The following is an 18,253-nucleotide window of genomic DNA, read 5'->3' as shown; positions in this document are numbered from 1 at the left end:
GACTGCAGCATTGGGGTGGGAATCGAGGGGTAACCCGATTGCTGCAGCAAAGCTCTCTTCCCTTGTCGAGGGGAGGTGGTGGGAGCCGCCATTCCTGGATCAAGTGCCCAGCTCGATTCAGAGCGGCCTGGGACAACTACATTCCCGAAATCCCTTCTGAAGGTTGGGGGGGGGGGGCGGTTGCTGCTGCTGCTGCTTCTTTCCCCCCCTGCCCGCCCCCTCCCCGCAAGCAGCGCAGCTTTCAGGGGAAGGGAAAGGTCGCGGGTTTCTGTGGCTGCTTTGAGGGCCTGTCAGGCGTGACATCCCGGGCCCCGCCGGGCTAATCTGGGGGAGTTCTCTGGACGTCGTCCGGGGCTCCTTTTTGAAGCGTGTGCGAGGGAAAGCGCTGTCGGGAAAGCGTCCCTCGCAGCTGGGATTGGGAAGAATAGGGGGCCTTGCACTTGGGTTTGTTTGCAGCAGCCGAATGACACGGGATTAGGTGGTTTGTAAACCCGGCCGAGGGGGCCTCTCAAAGGCCCGGCGATGTAATCCTTGGAGGTAATTTCACGCGATTTGCTTCTGCTCCATGGCAGGGTCAGCGGGGCGAGCAGGGCTTGGAAAAGGAGAGTTCAGCAGCAGGCCCAGGCAGCAGCGGGGGACTCGGGCTCGGCTGCCGGCCCAGCGGGAGCTGCCGCGGCTGCTGCTGCCGCGAGCAAGGAAAGGAGAGCAGCGCGCACAAAAGGCGAAGAAGCTGGCCTGGGACCCGGGTGCGGGCGCTGGAGGCTCCCTGCCGGGTGGGAAGCCACCCTCCCGACCGTTGCCAGGCAGCTTGGCTGCCCAGAGGGGGTTTCAGGCCCGGGAAGGAAGAAGTGCGGGGAGGGGAGGGCAATCGCAGTGGGAACCTCAAGCATTTTTGTCTCCCCCGCCCCGCGAAAAGACACCCTCTTCTGGGGGACTGCGCCTTCTCCTGCTCTGAGCAGGCTCTAGGAATGCCCGCGAGGGTTATAAGGGGCGCACGGGGGGGGGGGGAGCGCCCATCCTCTGGCAAAGATCGCTCCCCCCGTTCCCTGCCTAGACGGAGCGCCCAAGAAGCGGCGCATGGGAGCTGCTGGAGGCGCTTTGCTCGTTCCCCTCCCCCGCCCTCCGCAACACCGGCGTGACCATTCCATGAAGAGAGCCCCCTCCCCTTTCTTGACCCGCCAGCCCGTGTCTGGAACTGACCTAATCAAATAGGAAGCGGGGCAGGAACCCGGAGGACTCCACCTCCCGCCCACTTCCAAAGCCGCCAGTTGAAATCTTGTTGCTTTTGAGAGGGCGGGGGAGAAAGATGATTCAGAGGAGAGTCAGGCGTGCTTGACCTGCTGTATACCGAGGAAGAACGTTGAGAGCCTTACTTGGGTTGCTGCTCTGCCCTAGAGTGTTTGTGTGAGGGGGACGCGATCCTAGGCATGTTTACTCGCAGGGAGGCTTTACTGCGTTCAGTAGGCTTTGCTCCCAAGACAGCGTGCATGCAATACTGTGGGCACTTACCTGGAATTAAGCCCTGTTGAACGAAGTAAGTGCCCCCCTCCCCTGCCACAGAAATGCCCGAGGGCAGATCATCTACCAGAAGTAGAGACACTTCTAAGCCGTTATTTGCCTCCAACGCTCAGCCTTTTTGCACCCACTGGCTCTAGACAAGCGGAGAGCTTCTTACTTAGAAGGATGTATATAGAGATATAGATTATGTATTCAGGCTACGCATCTCAGACCCAGTCTCATCTTTTGCCACAGTCCCTTGTTCTGAATGTTACCGACCCAGCCAAATTCTTGGCATCCCCTCCCCCTTGACTGCGTCCAACGCTGCAGCTCCAGGTAGCTTTTAGAATTCTTCCATAAACTTGTGTGTATATAGATAGATAGATATATTTTATTTTCTATGGGTGACACTTTTCCACGTGGTCGCAAGGAAAAGTGAGAGCAATAACAACATTACACAAAAGTACCATAGCGATGCCCTTTCTGTCTGTCTGTCTGTCTCCCTCCTTTTCTCTCTTTTTCGCGTTTCGGGAACCCCTACAGTTAATAAGTTAAATAAAGGGTTTGTACATAAATATTTGTCTAGGGACCCTATGATATCTACAACACAGTAAGAGTCTACAGAAATGACAAACTTGTACAAACACTACACTGAGTGCAATTGTTATATAACATTTCAAATATACAAAGCTCTGTTTTTGTCGTTTTCTTATTTTTTTAATAACAATGGTATGTACAGTATCGAGCATCACAGTTTAGTGACTTGAAACAGTCCATATTCTAGCACTGTATTTCCCTTTGGTTTGCTATAAAACCCTTGGTTGGTGTAGTGTTCAAGGACAAAAAAAGACCAGACCCCTTTGCCTTAAGTGCGCTGCTTGGTTTCCACCGCATCCCTTCCTTTTGGCTCCTGTCAGCAGCATCCTTGGTTTGCGTCCTCCAGCTTTGAAGTCTCCAACACTCCTCTCCGTACATGAATGGCCCAGGATGGGATTTTGACAAAACGGATAGAGGGAAGGGAAAGAGCGGGGCGGGGGGCTAAGCATCAGCTTCGATCCCCGCCTCGCCTCTCCACAATCTCCCCCACTTGCTGGCTCCCCGCCCCCGCATCTACTTGGTGTGTGGCTTGCTGATCAAGGAACAGAGTGACACGCAGGTTGTGGAAAGAGACCAGCCCAGAAGGAGCGTCTCCTGCTCATCTGCCCCTCGGGAAGCAGCAAAAGCAAGAGCCTGGCTTTCTCCAAGTTCCTCACCGGAGGAGAACCTCCCCGGTGTCCTCTCAGTCGCTGGTCCTCGGCCCTCCCCCCATTTTTATTTTTATGTTGTTTTAAATATGTTTGTATATTTCTCTCTCTCTCTCCCGCTCCCATTTTGGTCTTGGATTCGTTCCTCGGGCGAGGCGACCTCGGGCTGCCCCCTGCCCGCCGCCCCCTCCCGCAGGGCCACTTAGCACACCTCTTTGCCCGTGCTATTCCCGGGGAGGATGTTGAGTTGCGTGAGCTGCGCGGCGTGCTCTTTCGCTTTCAGCCGCAACGCGGCTATGCTGGAGGCGCGTCGATCCGCCGCCGCGGTGGCAGGATCCGAGAGGCCGCTGGATTGCACGGCGCTCTCCACGGCTGGGGCCGGCTGTCTCAGCAGGGCGGCCGCGGTGGAGGCGCTAGTCAGGGGGGCCATGGTGGAAAAGAGCCTGCAAGCAAAGGAGACAGCGCGCCGTCAAAGCCAAGGCAGCGGACCTGGCCCGAGGATGGGTCTTAGGCACAGGGCGTGGCTGCCAGCCGCTCGCGATTGAGGGCTGCCAACTTGCGGCAAGTCAGCCTGTTTTGAAAGGCACAGGAACGAGTGCCGGGGGTGGGGGCAGCAGGAGTGGCAACCCCCAGCCTGGGCGTAAACGGAAAGGAGTTGCAGCAGGAGCTGGGAGACAATTGAGCGTGGTCCCCACCCCACCTCTTGGCCTCTGTTCGAATCCTGCGTTTCCCCGGCCCCTCACTGGACTCCTCACGCCCCCCTTGATTGCCACGGAACACTTCCCTCCGTTCAGTCTGCCTTGTTGGCAGCCACGGGCGGCGTAAGAAGAGAACCAACCAGGGTGGGGGAGGGGAAGAAGCCGAGAAAGAGAGACAGGTTGGGAAATCCCCACCGCTGACAGTCACAAGATTATGTGCAAAGTGTCTAATTCTCTCCTCTTTGCTGGTGACAGAAGCTCACTGTCAGGAGCGCTTGAGCCTATGACTTGCACTGTGATCGGAGTGAAGAACGGAATTTAGAAAGGAAAGGAAAGAAAGGCTCGTGGGCGCGGAGATTTCCCTCCTCTCAGGCTTTCTCTCGCCCACCCCTCCAAAACTACAGAAGTTCTTGAGTCCTCAAATTTAATCAACTGGCTCATTGTGCTCCCCCAGTGTACACAGAGTATTCCTCCCCCCGCCAGCTTATTAGAGGTCCCCCAGCCCCTGGATGCCCAAAGCTCGGTTCCTGCGCGGCGCCGATGCCCATCCCCAGCAGGGAGTGCCGTCCCCGTGGATTTCCTCACAGTGGAAGGCCAATTATGCTCCGGCAACCCTAGCATCCCGGCTCAATGACACAATCTTGGAAATGCCTTCCCCTCTCGTTTCCCTGCCTTGCCTCTCCCCGCAGCAGCCGCTCCGAAGAGTGCAGCTGACCCCCTTGACTGGCACGTCGAGATATCCAGACTCTCCATTAACCGAGGAGGTGATTATGGACATCATCACGGCTAGGAACTGAACTGTGGGCCTGGAAGGCAACAGGGCCTCCATACTAAGCCCGGAGGCCGCTCCGCTCCCTCCTGGACTGCCTGCGGCAGGCTAGCTCTTCCCCTCAGATCGCCGCGGCGGCTGCAGGCCTGTCCGAAAGGAGGGCCATCTGCTGCTCGCTGCTCTCTTTGGGGAGAGGCGTTAATTCCGCTGGCGAAATGGGCATCATCAAGATGGAAAACCTGTTACAAGCCCCCAAGCAATTACAGGCTTGATTGGGGGGGGATAGCTGGGGGGCGGCGGTTGGAAGCTGAAACTGCTTCAGATCAAACCCCTTCCCCCAACGAGCATCCCTTTTAAGAACTGAGGGGGGGGGAGTCTCCCCCTCCACTACCTTTGCTACGTCATTTGATTTCTTTTCCCTGCCTGTTTAGTTCAGTTTTATTTCGGTCTCTGACCAGCAGTACAGAGTAGACAGATTAAAAAAAACTTTAAAGATTAATCACAAATCACAAATCATTCTAGAGTATACCAATTGGATTGAGTATTAGAATCTTTCTGTCGACCAACACACAAAATTTGGTTACATTATATGTAAAGTCAGAGTTATGGTCAGCAAGAAGAAACACAAACAAAACCATCTGAAGGGCCTGGAACATTTCTTAGTAAAGGAGGTATACGATAAATCTTGATTAAAAGCACAGTATAATTAAACACGCCTGCCCAGTTTAATCGCATAACCCATTAGCCAAGCCGTTTAGTGAGCTTTTTACAACTCGTTTTTCCCGTTTGTTGTGGGGTCCTAATACAACGAGAAAAGGAAAAAGAGACGCGCTACAGTGGAGAATCATCGCCACAAGTAGGGGGCGTGAGAGCCCCGCAACCGCCTGTTTGCCACTGGGGACACTGAGTCACTCCGGCTGATAGGGAAGAGGCAGAAACTGTTTCGTTTCCATTGGGCGGCTCTCTCCCGCTCTCTCTCTCTCTCCAGCCCCAAATCTTAATTTAACTCGGATCCCCGCTCCCTAAGAGATAATTTTGGTTAAGTGGCATCTCCCTCGGATGAACCTATTCTTCCTTTGTTCTCCATAACAGATATAACTGCAGTTATCCCACACACGTGCGCATTTGCAGCGCTTTCTCCGGATTTAATACATCCCGACGTTGTTCCTTTGTCTCTCCAATTAGCTACTGACTTCTTATTTCATCGTTGCCTTTTCTGTCAAGAAAAGCAGCGGCTGCGTTCTGCTTTTGTCACTGACTTAGGCGCTGGTTTTTCCATTCCAGTGCAAACTACGAAGATGAGGATCTGGGCAATTCTTATCATTAATTTATTTGCATACAACTTCAGTCAACGGAAAAGTCAAAGCAATGGCTAAAAAAACCGGCTTAAGTCATTCGTAAATTTAAAAAGTTTGAACATAAATCATGGGCTCCACTGAAATTCCTTCTCCACAGCCCTTCATCTACTTCTTGTGATTTATCTATGGAAATACTGGGGGCCAAGATAGGAGTTTAAACTTAACTTAAATATATTTCTAATATACAGACATTTGAAAGGAAGGGGGGTTTCCTCTAATCAACACACTGCTGTGGTGGAAATATTTGATCCTCAAATATCAACGGACTTTCAAATACCAAAGGACTTTTTCAAAGGACCCTCAAAGGACTTTCCCAAAAGAAAGTCTCGCCTTCAGACAAATTAATGTGTAAGATCACTGGCTGACAGGATGAAGAAAATTACTGAAAGTAGCCCCACTGAAATCAAAAGCACAAGTTAGATTTTGCCCAGCTTGTCTTTTTTTAAAAAATTTAAGTGGGATTACCTGGAGTAATTCTCATCGTGTCAGCCACTGTCTATACATTTGCCAGTGTTTTTTCTTCTTCCAAAGTTACCACTATCCAATCGGGGAACACGGACGTGCGGCACGTGACCTGCATCTCCAGTTTTTTAAAAAAGGCCCAGAAATTCAACGGGCAGGCACTGGGAAACTAAGTGTGTTTTCAATCCAGCTGCAAAGCTGCTGAACTCCTGCATCTTGCACAAATGGAAATCTTGAGCTCAGGTTGCCAAAGTACTAGAGGAGCATCCATGGCACCCGAGCCTTGCAATCCTGTTGCATAGGAGTTAGACCAACTTAACGCAACGTCTCAGAATAAAAATGGCTACGGTTGGGCTGTCCAAAGCTGCGGGCATCAAACATTCCTTCATCTCTAGCCCCACCCATCCCTCAACACGGCCTAGCGGGTTCAGTGCGGGTTTTTGAAACACGCGACTGCAGCCTTTGCCTCTGAGCTCCACAAGAGTGCTGCCATGCGGCGCCTTCCAGACTGAGTCCCGTCCAAATCCTTCACCCACGATCGTTCTTTGCCTTTGGAAAGTGCGCCGCCTGGAATTACGCATGCGCACTCGGAAGGAAGCCTCCCTTTCACACACGCCTGAGAGGTGGGAACGTGTCCCTTTCACACTTGCCCCCCCGCCCCCGCCCCCCTCCTATCTAGTGGTTGGCAGCAGCCCGAGTTACCTGCCGAAGGCGGGGCTGATGAAGGCCGGGTGCCGGAACACAGCCGCTCCCAGGAAAGTGCTGAGGCCTAGTGGGGTCCCGTTGGGGGGCAAAGCTGCCGAGCCGGGAGGAGGAGGCGGCAGGCTGGGGAAGGCGGCGGCGGCGGCAGCTGCTGCAGCGGCGGCTGTCCAGGCGGAGTCGAGAGCTGGGTGGTGAGGAGGGAAAGGACTAGCATCAAGGTAGGGACTGAGCGGGTGAGACGCTGACAGGGGACCAGGGAAAGGCAGGCCCGGCGGGTGGCTCTGAGCGCCGGCCTTTTCCCTCTTCCGCCATTTGGCTCTCCGGTTCTGGAACCAGACCTGGAAGCCAAAAGAAAAAGGGGGCAAAAGGCGGTTAGTAAGAGCGGCCCTTCCTGCGACACAGCAGCCAGCAGGGCCTCTTCAGGCAGGCCATGAACCTGCTTCCCCCCGCTAAGGCGCTGAGGCGAGAAGAGTGCCTCTGAGCAAGTGCAGAGGGGCCTCTGGTGGAGCCAAACCCACCCGGGATCGTCAGAAATGGAAACTGCTTGTGCTTTCAAAGAAGCCCGCGCTGCGCCCCAAAGCGGGCCAGGCTCATCTCCCCAAAACAAAGCTCGCTCGCCAGAGGGCAGGCTCCATCACGGCCTCTGCCAAAGGATACAGGAGCTCGGCAAGTGCGTGGCTGCGGTTCTCCTGCGGCAGAAGGTGGTTTGAGTCATGAACACTGGCCCTCAGGAGGGAGCTGAAATTCGCCAGTTTCAAGTCGGAGGGGGCCGTGAGGAAAGAGATTCAAGCTGAACTGCCCAGCTCTCCGCAATGTACCACTACCGAGCCGAGGCGGGTGTGGGGACGCGAAAGCGTCCGGTGCTGGAATGGAGAGCAACGGCGCGCGGAATTAGGAGAAGCCTTTCCGCTTGAGTCTGTGTAGCTCGGAAACATGCCTGGCCCGCGCCTCTCGATGGGAAGACCCCGAGCTAGGACCCAGTTCCTCAACCTCCTTACGTGGGAAGAAGCTCCACTGAAATCAGTGGCACCTACTTCCAAGTAAGAAGTGTCGCAGACTTCACTGTCCTTTACTCTTCCTCCCTCCTACTCTGAATTCAGCTCGCTTACACCTCTCTGAGAATAATTAAAGGATCGTTGTAGCCATTCTCATTTCCTCTTTTATCGCCTTCATGGTCCATATTTCGAGTGTAAACTCTGAGAAGGCAACGGCCTCTCTCGCGCCCCCCCTCCCACCAATCTGGAAAGCACCTGATGCAGCCACACAAATTACGAATCATCTGATTCATTGACGAAGGACTTCTTCCTAGGGGTTCCCTGGTAGAGTAAGATTAAAGTGGATCCAGCCCCTAGAAGGACCACGTTGCCTTTGACAGGTATCTGTTTATTCTTAGCCGAAGAGATCACTTTCAGACATCGCTCATGGGCTGGACTCCTGTGGCACAGGCAGAGGCACCTTCTCAAGATGCTGCCCTCGCGCCTTTGGGATGTGTCTCTGTCATATAGCCAGTGCAAGGATCCTGAAGGAACGAGTCCCCATTTCTTTTAAAAACCTACCACGGCTCTAGGCCTTTTCAGTATCTCCCCCACCCCCTTTTCTCGACTCCACTGTTTGACAGACAGTTGAATGTTTTCGCCAACATACCCGATAAACATTATGTTTTCTTTTATGACAATTTTTAAGCCAAGCCTTCTTAGCGGCGCTTAAAAGGCTCTAATGCTAATTTCCCAGTCGATGGATCTCCCCCACCCCCATTATTGTGGTTATTAAGCCATCTCCGCCGCCACCCACACTTGGCGCCGCCACGGGATCTTGCAGACCCCGCGCTCACATTTGCAGATCGCTGCTGTCAGTTCATTAGAAGAAGAAAAAAGCAAAAGGGGAGCAGTAGACCCCACACTTTCCCTGGTTATTTGTTCCCTCGGCTAAAAGGGGTGGTGGTGGTCAAAGTATCCCTTCATGTGAGTCGTACTTTCAAGTATTTTCTCCCATTCTGCCCCAACGGATCTGCACTCAGTTAAACGGCCTCTGTTTGAAAAGCGAGGAAGAAGAGGAAGGTGCTTGCTAAAGGCAGAAAGGGTTCAGGAGAGGATTTAGGAGGAGTAGCGGGGATGAAAAGCGGGGAAGGTGAAGGACCTTCCTCTGGCTCCTGTCACCTCCAGGAAAGTGCTCCGGGCTGCACCACCGCAGCCAGCCTAGGCGATCCGGCTCAAGGCAGCGAAAGACTTGGCGTCTCGGCGCGCCTTTCCCGTTTCCAACTCAATTAGCAACTTGGTCCCACTGCAAATTCCCCTTCTTATTGAATTAATAAGTTTGAGTACACCCAAAGGTAAACTGAGGGGCTCTAATAATTCATATTCCCCTTAATTACATCTTCTCCAGTGAATAGAAAGGGAAGGGAGGGCGAGAAAGAAAGGGCTCTCTCTCTCTCTCGTTTTAGTTATTTAACTTTCCCACGACTCATTCCCCTGAGCTGAAAATCCTGATTTGCTGTCACATCTCTGTTTGACAATGGAGAAATGTGTCAACAGAAAGGAGGGGACCAGGCTCTTCATTAGCCCCTCTAATGCGAGAAGCTGTTGTGTATGAAATGAGCCATATGGAATTTATGATGCTTTAGCCGCGCCTGACTTTCAGTGTAAAGTGATTTGCTCAGAGCCAAAAGGCCGGAGCCATCTGTTGGGGGCTGGCGAAGCGGGGCATGTTTGGCGTCTCTCGCCGCGCTCCGGAGCCTCCAGCCTTAGCCAGAAAGGCAGCTCTGCTGGGGAGCGGGGGTGGCAGCAAACACCTTTAATAGCATCGCACATTCAGATCCAAAAACAAAATCTGGGAAATCAAATAGCATTAGCTGCCTCTCCGGGCATGGCGGGGAGGAAACTAAACAGCACTTTGCCTTCCAAGGCCCCTGTTTGCTCTAGCGGGAAAGTGCCCTTTTATGGAGGCCCGGATGGGCCATTTGAAGGCAGCCAAATAAATAAATACCTGTTTAGCGAGGCGTTGGGCTGACAACCACAAGGAGGATTTTAATTGGGGGCTGGGGTGGGGGAGAGTGGGGAGGGGAGGGAGGGGGCTTTGTTTCCCATAATGACTCGGAACTAAATCTGGATTCGCGGGAGCAAGCGCCCTAAAAGAGGAGCCCCGTGCCCATCACCTCTGCTGTTGGTCTTAATTTGGGGATGGGGAGAAAGAGAGAGAGAGAGAGACACTTTGCGTTGGGGGTGGTGGTTTACACAGCTACTCTCCTTTTGGCCAACCACTTGGGGGGACTCTTGCCCTGCGGGCACCCTGCTCGCATCCCGTCCAGCCCCCTCCCCCATTCCAACTCCTCTCGAGACTCACCTGCACTCTGGCTTCGGTCAGATCGAGGCGCATTGCCAGCTCCTCCCTGGGCGGGAAACAAGCACAACAGACAGGCGCTCAGGTGGGGCCCTACAAGGGGAGGGGGGAGTCCAGTGGCAGCCCGCCCCAGTATAAACTCTACGACTCTGGGCCCCAGAGAGCCACAAGCAACAGGCCCCCCCACCACCAAAGGCCAGCTTCCTGCTCTTCATTCCTACCGGTCCTGACCTTGGATTGCCCCCCCTCCCGCAACGGAATTGCCCTTAACCCCCTTTCCAAATCAGACGAGGAAGCGGATTTTCACTCCAGTTCTTAGGACACCGGCTTAAAATCAGACAGGTCGCCCAGGCTAGAGGCCAGCTCCAGGCAGCTACCCTTCTGTATTGCTCTCTGTGTCCTCCCCAGCCGACACTCTGAGGAAGGGGACTGCGGCGGGCCCCGGGGCAGCGGCGGGGGCGCTCTTCTCTGGGGCCCAGGAGGCTGGACTGCTTCAAGCGTGCCTGTCCCGAGGCCATCCAGCCCTCCGGAGGGCCCAGCCAAGGCCCTGCAGCCCCGCGCGTGGGCAAAGCGTGGGCAAAAGGCTCTCCCTCCAAACGCGGCACCGCGGCACAGGGGAGATCCATTGAGCTGCAACGCGAGCCCTTCATTGCGGTTATTATTGCAACAATTAAGGCAAATCGGAAACCATTACCATGTTAGAAAACTGCTCATAATCTGTTTACCTCGAATATGCGAGCTCCCGGGATAATTGGCTCTCCCTCCGCCAGGAAGAAAAGCGCCGCGCTGGCCAAGAGCGAGCCCGGCCGGGCTGGAGGGGGAGAGCCGGTCAGCCCCTGCCCAGCTCCTCCGGGCTGCCAAAAAGGAAGCCCCCAGCCCGGCCTGCCTTCCCGCAGCAGCGGCCGAGCAAGCCTGGCACCTTTCTGTCCCTGCGTGTGCCGGGAGGAAAGCAGCCTCGCGCTCCAGCCCTGGAGCCCCAGACTTGGATGGGGGGTGGTTCGGGCCGGGGAGGGACCAGCGGGTTTCCCCGCAGATGGCAGCGAGAGGATTCCCAAGACACTGGCGCTGGCTAGCCCGACAGCCTGGCAGGGCAGGTCCTTGCCTGGCTGCCAGGCGAAACAGGCTGCTGGTATACTACAGCAGGCAGCTCCATCGCCTTGCAATGGAATGGGGGTGGGGGGTCCCTCTGAAATCCAAGCGAGGCCTCTGGCTCGGAAGGAAATGCCAGCAGGAGAGCGAGCAAGGCAGCCCCCACTTCCACGGAGCGAAGATGGCAGAGGCCACCTAAAAATGAGGCGAGTGAGAAGGCTGTATCTTTGGCAGTACGAAGGGGGCAGGATGGAGGTACCCTGGTTAAGAAGGGAACCAAATCAAATCAAAACAAAAACAAAAACATTAGTTTCCTGAGAGAAATAATCTGCCTCGCTCCTTACAAAAAGCAGAAGATTGATGTATTAGGAACATGGCAGAAAACGAACCCTCTCGGTTCCGGACGGCTCAAAAGAAAATCCTCGCTCAAGAGATATTGCAGATCAAAACACCACAAAAGATATCCCCCCCCCCGCCCCGTTGTACTGAATGGGAGAAATTGAAGCTGACTCAGTAAGAGCCGCTTTCTGCCTTCTTCCCCTTCTTGTAATTCTTGGGCAGGAGAATGGAAGCGTTTTCACTCGGAAAGGGAGAATAAATCCCCCAGATGTTCACAGGGACATCGTGATGAATCTACCTACGGAAGCACAGCCCACAGCAGAAGTTATGCCTATGTGACTGTTAATTTCAACCAAATTGAGATCTCCTCTCAAAGCAGTTTCTGGGGTAAGGGGAAGGGCCGAGTGCCCTCTGGAAAGTGCGCTTCCAATTTGAAGCCACTTAACGCGGATCACATCAATCGCAGTTCTGCTAGAAAGGCTTGATTCGGAGAGTGGCAGCCCCAATTCTAAGCGGAACTTACTCCAAACAAGCATCTTTAGGGTGCAGCTTCAGCACGGAAAGCTCGCAAGACCAGGCACTAGATCCAAATGGCTCTCTCTTCCCTCACCACCAGCCCCGCTTTGATTTCCTGGACGGTGCCCAGAAAGCGAGCCTTGGGGCTTCTGCCAAAGCGTTCCAGCCATGCTGCCATCTCACTCCATATTTTTAGCCTCCCGAAGCGGAATACTTTGATCTTTCAAAAACTATATATATATATATCGGACTTCCCTGCGGCAGGGCAGGGCTCCAGCTTCCACTGAGAGCCGCGAAACTGATACCCGACAGACTAGCCGAAGGATCAGGGCAAAAATAGACCCCAAAGAGAGTTTGGCAAGGACCTGAAGAAAACCTGCCCTTGGCCAGCGATCCTGGCAACTTAAGGCCATCTAACCCCGAGTTCTAAACTCCTTGACTCGGATAGGCCACTTGTGGAAATACAAGACCAGACGAGGATGATGCGCTTGCTAGGGAACTTTTTCCAGCAGTGGCAGGGAAGGAAGGTCTTTTCCCCTGGACGGTGGGAAACTTGCAGGAAGCCCAGGACACAACACTCCTCGATGCCTAGCGAGTGAGTTTCTCGCCTTTCCTCTAAAATTCCAAGTTGTCGCTCTGCTGATCCCCTTTCTCCGCTGATTGTCAGCATTTCTCCTACAACTCCCAAGTATTTTCCCCATTCCCCACTTCTGATTTCACATAGTCCAAGAGCCTCCCTCTTGGTACACGGAAATCCCTGGAGAAATCCTCCTCTCTTCCACAACTGCCCCTGCTTTCCCCCTCATTCTAATCCCAAATTTGGATCTCTTCGCGCACCGCCCCAATATTGCAGCTTCAGTTAGGAGAGCCAGAAGGCAGCTTGGACGCCAGAGAGAGTGACACAAACTGGGGAGTCCCTTTGGCTGAACTCCACTTCTGCAGCCCGCCAGCCCGTCCCGCGTCCGCCCCGTCGCCTACCTGGTAAAGACATCGGGATAGTGCGTCTTCTGGAAGGCCCTCTCCAGCTCCTCCAGCTGGTAGCTGGTGAAGGTGGTGCGGTAGCGGCGCTGCTTCCTCTTGAGCAGCCCCTCCTCGGAGTCGCTGCCCGCCGAGAGGCACACGCTGTCCTCGCCGTCCTTGCCCTCGGCCAGTTCGTCGGAGGGCAGCAGCAGCTCCTCCTTGGGAGAGCCGTCGGCACCCTCAGCCCCTGGCGCAGCCCCTGGCCCCACGCCGGCCGAGAGGGAGACCCCCACGCCCCGACGGGCCTCCTTGGCCTCAGCCAGCAGCTCCTCGTCGTCCTCCAGCTCTTCGTCCAGCTCCTCGGCCTCCTCTTCCTCCTCCTCCTCGTCCTCGTCGTCGTCGTCATCCTCCTCATCCAGCAGATCGTCCTCCCGTCCGGGCCTGCCGTCCGGGCCGCCTCCGCCACCTCCGGGACTGGCCAGCTCGTCCAGGGCAGCGGCCCGCGCGAAGGGCGCATTTTCCCGGTACGATTTGCTGCGGCTGATGCTGACCTGTGGCGCCTGGCTGATCTTGAGCGAGTCCCACGACGAGGCACCGGCTTCAGCCCGCTCGGCGCGACCCAGCAGCCGGCCCCCGCCGGGCCCATAGAGACGGCGCAGCTTGGGCGGCAAGTGCAGCTCGGCCGCCTCGAACCCAGGCGGGCTGCCCTTGGTCAGTCCTGCCGGAGAGACAGAGAAAGAGAGAGAGACGCACGCATCACCCCACAGCCAGGCATCGATGGGGCAGAGAGTCCGCCCCAGCAGCCCCCGCCACGCTGGTGTCGCCAATCCCCTCAGGACATCCCTGAGTGCCCAGTACCGGGTAGACCCCCATGAGAGTCCTCTCCCAGGAGGAGCTTGGCATGGGCTGCCTGCCCCTAGACGGGCGATGGCCATCTCAGAATGTCGCCCCGGCGCCTCAAGGACCCTGCTGCTCAAGAAGGGGATCGATCCCTCGTGTTTGCCAAAGGAGGCCGAAACTCCCTCAACCTCCCTCTTATGCACCCCAGCCCCAAAGGCTGCAATGGAAGCTCCCTTCAGTGCGACCAGGCAAGCAGACTTGTGGACCGAGTAAAGCATGCGTGGAGTATCCACAGGCGTCTAACGGAAATGTTATTCAGAGAAAGCAACCGTTTCTCCTTTCCGGAAAAGAACCGTTTCCCTAGTACGTTCGTTCAGTTGAAACCGTTTTCATCTCTTTTTCAAAGGCCAAGATGGCAGGTAAACGTGCACCTGTCTAGAGCCTTCCCTTTCTTCCTGAAGGTACCTGCGGCAAGGTCTTTTCTGGTTTCAATTTTCTCTGCAGCTTCCAAGATTGCCACTTTCCCAACAAGCCCCGCTTTCGTACACACTTTCACACACACACACACACACACACACACACACACACTCACACACACACAAAACACACCCCGACGCCAGCCCTATTACTGCCCGCCAATCCAGGCCTGCCAACCTAAAGAGAAAATACGTGGCAAAACCCCTCCGTCTCTTGCAGGGATCCGCAACATACGCCCCCGCCCCTCTTCCTCGGGAGTAGCGCACACCGGGTGGGGGTGTAGTCCTGGTCCGAACGCGCGCGGAGTTCTTGCTAGTCTGTACCGAAGTGCAAGCGGTGGCTGCTCGGCGCCGGGCACCTACCAGCCTCCCCGCGCTCGCCTGAGCTGCGGCAGGGCGTTCGCAGCTCGCAAGCCTCCCGCCCCAGAGGCAGAGAGTGAAGTCGGCGAGGGCGCTGCTGCTTATGACAGCCACGGCCCTGGCTCAAGCGCTGCTCTCTGGCCAGAGCTGCCTTCCCTCTAGGCCCGCTCCAGGGGCGCCAGTGCCACGGGCGGGCGGAAGCTGTCAGGAGCAAATTTGCCAGGGCGGCTTCTCGGCTTCCTCCTGCCTCGCCGTGCTTTCCCACCGGCCTCCCACTCTCCCTTTCCGCGGCGATCCTTCTCTCTTCTTCTCCTCCTCCTCCGCCTCCTCCGCCCCGCTTACCTTGTCCGGCCTTGTCCTGGTCTGTCCTGCTAGCCAGAGGGGGCAGGCTGGGAGCAGCTCCTAGCAGTCTCATTTTACACGGGCTCCTCCTGCCCAGGATGCTGTCGATGCAGTAGGAGGAGAGCAAAGTTGGCGATTTACTTTTGCATTCGGGCCTCTCCGAGCAGCTCTCTTCTTGGTATTGGTTGCTCATGGCTTTGGCTTTCTCCCCCACCGCTGGCCGGCCTCAGAGGGGCCTCGCCTCGTGGGGTTCGCGCTTTGGCTTGGACTAGTCGGGCACCCCCCTCCCCCCACCAGGCAGCGGCTGCAACTCGCCCCTCTTCCTGCCCAGGACACCAGGAACAAGTGTAGTGCCTGAGCCGCAATAGCTGGCTCTTGATTCCCTCTCCTCCACGTGCTGGGAGCCGCTTCCTGATTGGCTCTTTCCAGAGGCTGGGCAGCCTCCGGCTCCCCGCCAAGGGGAAAACCCGGCCCGGATTTCCAACGGGGAGGCGGAATGGCTCGGGGTTGACAAAGTTGGCCGACTAACTTTCCCTTCACAGACAAGCTCGCCTTTCTTCGGACTGAGCGACCGGGAGGGAGATGATGAAGGTCACCTAATTCTACCCTCTTCACTTAAGCGGGGCAGGAAGCGTCTCACTCACCACTACCCTGGGGGATGAAACTATATAATCAAGATTATAAGAAATCTCAGTTGCATTTGTACCCCCTTCCTCTAAATAGATCCATAACATTTCGTCCCTGTCCTCCCTAAGAACCTATTATTACATTCAAGAAATACACACTCACACACACGGCAGAGAGAGAGAGAGAGAGAATTTACACACTATTTAGTAAATTGCTGGGTTTTTATTATAATAGTGAATTAATTATTGTTAAATTGACTTGGCTCTGATCTTCAGTTCTTAAATTATTTTGTGTGTAAGTGAATGAGAGAGAAAGAAAGAGATTCCACAAATACCTGGAGTTATAACAGAAACATTCATTCGCCGAGGAATTGGTGAGAGAAGCTCCTCTTGGCAGCCAATTTCTAACAGATTGGGCATGCTTATTAAAAACTTAGCGGGGGGGGACCTTATCAAACGATTAAAATTAATAAGTACAAAGAAAAACAACAGAAAGGGTGGGAATCGGCAAGAATTGTTGAGAGCAACTTGTTTGGCTTTCATCGAGCGACGTCTCTTTAAGTATTGTGTCTATATGTGTTATAATCGGACATGTCACCAAAGAGAAACTTCAGTATCCCGGATGAATCTTTCCCTTCACTTCTTGACTGGCTGGAGAGGACACCTGTTATTCTGGACAGGGAATCATTTTCTCGTTCTCTGGTTCTGTAAACCAATTTAAGAGGAGGTGGTTGTTGGAAACTAGAAAGTACATATTAGTAATAATTATATTTAACATTCTTTCCCATATAACAAAGCTTAAAAATAGAAAAAGAACCTGCTATGTATTAATAGGAATTTTTAATTAAATTGTCCCCAGAATTAGTGAGCTCTTTTTTTTTTTAATTGTCCGAAGAATTACAGTATAGCGGTGTCCACAGACAACCCATGTCACAACAATTCCTATTCTTATGAGTTGTCACTGACTCTGCAAAAAGGATAGAGGGGGAAAGAGACTGAATAAGACTATTAATCATAATAAAATCCCATATATTTTCCATGGAGTCATATGCCAATGCGAGGCAATCCTCTCTCCTTCCCACCGTCTGGTTTTACTGAGATCGTTCGATATGCGATCAATTCATACATGTTTTCGTGGCGGAGACGCAGCTATATGATAACATGTTTCAGTTAAATGAAACATTGCGTGGGGGTGGGGGCTATCAGTCCTAGTCAGCCTGCTTCCCGTTTCCCTCTTTCTATGCTATTCCTGAAGCACTGATAATTAGTGTGTTAGTTTCAGGACCAAGTCAGAAGGATTCCCCTAACCCCAAGTTGTTATTCAATAAAAGAACTGATTGGGTGAAGAAACCTGCTAGTTCATATACCCTCCCCACTACAAATCAAAAAGCAAAGAAGACCCCATGTGCTCTTTCAGTCGGTAGGGTGTGATCAGACTCTTCGAGGAGGAGGGGAGACTCACTCAAGTTCAAATTCCTACTCAAGTCATGAAACTGAAAGGGTGGTCCTGGGCCACTTTTTATCTCTCAGCCTAGCCTACCTCAAAGGATTGTTGTGATGACAAAACGGAGCAAGCAAACAGGGAAGAGAGAGAGAAAGGGAGAGGGACAGACTTTCATTGGAGAAGAAGGCGGGGGGGACACACACACGGCCCTACTGTGATTTTTAAAATAAAATAAAACTGATCTCTCTCTCTCTCTTAAGTGAACAGTCCAGTTTTGTTCTTTCCGGTTTCTTCATTCAAATAGGATGGCGGGAGTGATGCAAGGAAGGAAGGAAGGAGCTGCTAAGCTTGCTCTGGACTCAGGATTGTCTTTCAGACCAATGTGTAATCAATTAGTGAATATGTTTTCTGGAGGAGAATTGTTAATTTTAATGATTAAAGTAGTTATAGGTTTGGTCAGATTGCCTTTTAAATAATATTTATCAGTTACAATCTCTCTCTCTCTCTCTCTCTCTCTCTCAAGCGCCTGGACTCGCCAAAGCCTTAATTCAGACCTGTCCGAGTAACTCGACCTTACATCACCCACAGCAATTGTACCACCATTAAATTGGTCTCCATGTACAAGGAGAAGAATAAAAGGCGGTTGATAATAGCTAAGAATAATGGTGGCCCTTTAAAATCGTTTCAAAATCATCAGATCGTAAACGCTATTTTAAAAAGAATGGTTCCTTATTTTGTCAACGGAACCGACTTCAAATTAAAGTCTTGTCGGCGATCCAATGCACCCTAACTCAGAAAAGAAACTCCGTTGACCTCAGTAGGACTTCTTGTAGGGTAATGTGTAGACCGTTGGAGCACCAGGAGGACAAGGCACTTTTTGCTCTCGTGTTTGCTACCAAGAGACAAAGTTCCCACTGACAGTTTTAGGCAAGGAGCAAAACAGAGAGTGAGAGCGAGGGATACTGTTTAAGATTCAGATTTGGGACACGGGGAAACTCCAGGCCTGGTTTTCTTTCCTCTCAGCCTCTTTTACTGAAGAACGTGTCAAAGAAATGTACAAAGGCGTCTACTTGAATCGCTTACAGTTGGTATTTAAAAATACAAGGATTTCTAATTGGGATCTCTCTTGTCTTTACTGTAATCAACATCTGGATCACCCTTTCAGATGCTAATGTGCGATCCACACTCCGGAGCT

General features: G+C 53.5%; 1 protein-coding gene across 1 annotated transcript; it reads right to left on the bottom strand.

Moving 5' to 3' along the window:
• Positions 1-1,859: 1,859 nt before the first annotated feature.
• On the bottom strand, positions 1,860-15,354 carry ARX (aristaless related homeobox). The gene is made up of 5 exons (XM_053311083.1): positions 14,989-15,354; positions 12,989-13,688; positions 10,070-10,115; positions 6,731-7,068; positions 1,860-3,184 (listed from the first exon to the last, which is right to left on the bottom strand). Exons 1-5 carry the CDS (start codon positions 15,179-15,181, stop codon positions 2,944-2,946), a joined length of 1,518 nt encoding a protein of 505 aa, XP_053167058.1. The 5' UTR covers positions 15,182-15,354; the 3' UTR covers positions 1,860-2,943.
• Positions 15,355-18,253: the final 2,899 nt, after the last annotated feature.

Source organism: Hemicordylus capensis, chromosome 3, assembly GCF_027244095.1.
Source record: "Hemicordylus capensis ecotype Gifberg chromosome 3, rHemCap1.1.pri, whole genome shotgun sequence".
NCBI classification, from domain to species: domain Eukaryota; kingdom Metazoa; phylum Chordata; class Lepidosauria; order Squamata; family Cordylidae; genus Hemicordylus; species Hemicordylus capensis.
Note: the sequence above shows the minus strand (reverse complement) of the source record. Positions and strands in the feature narration are given on the sequence as shown.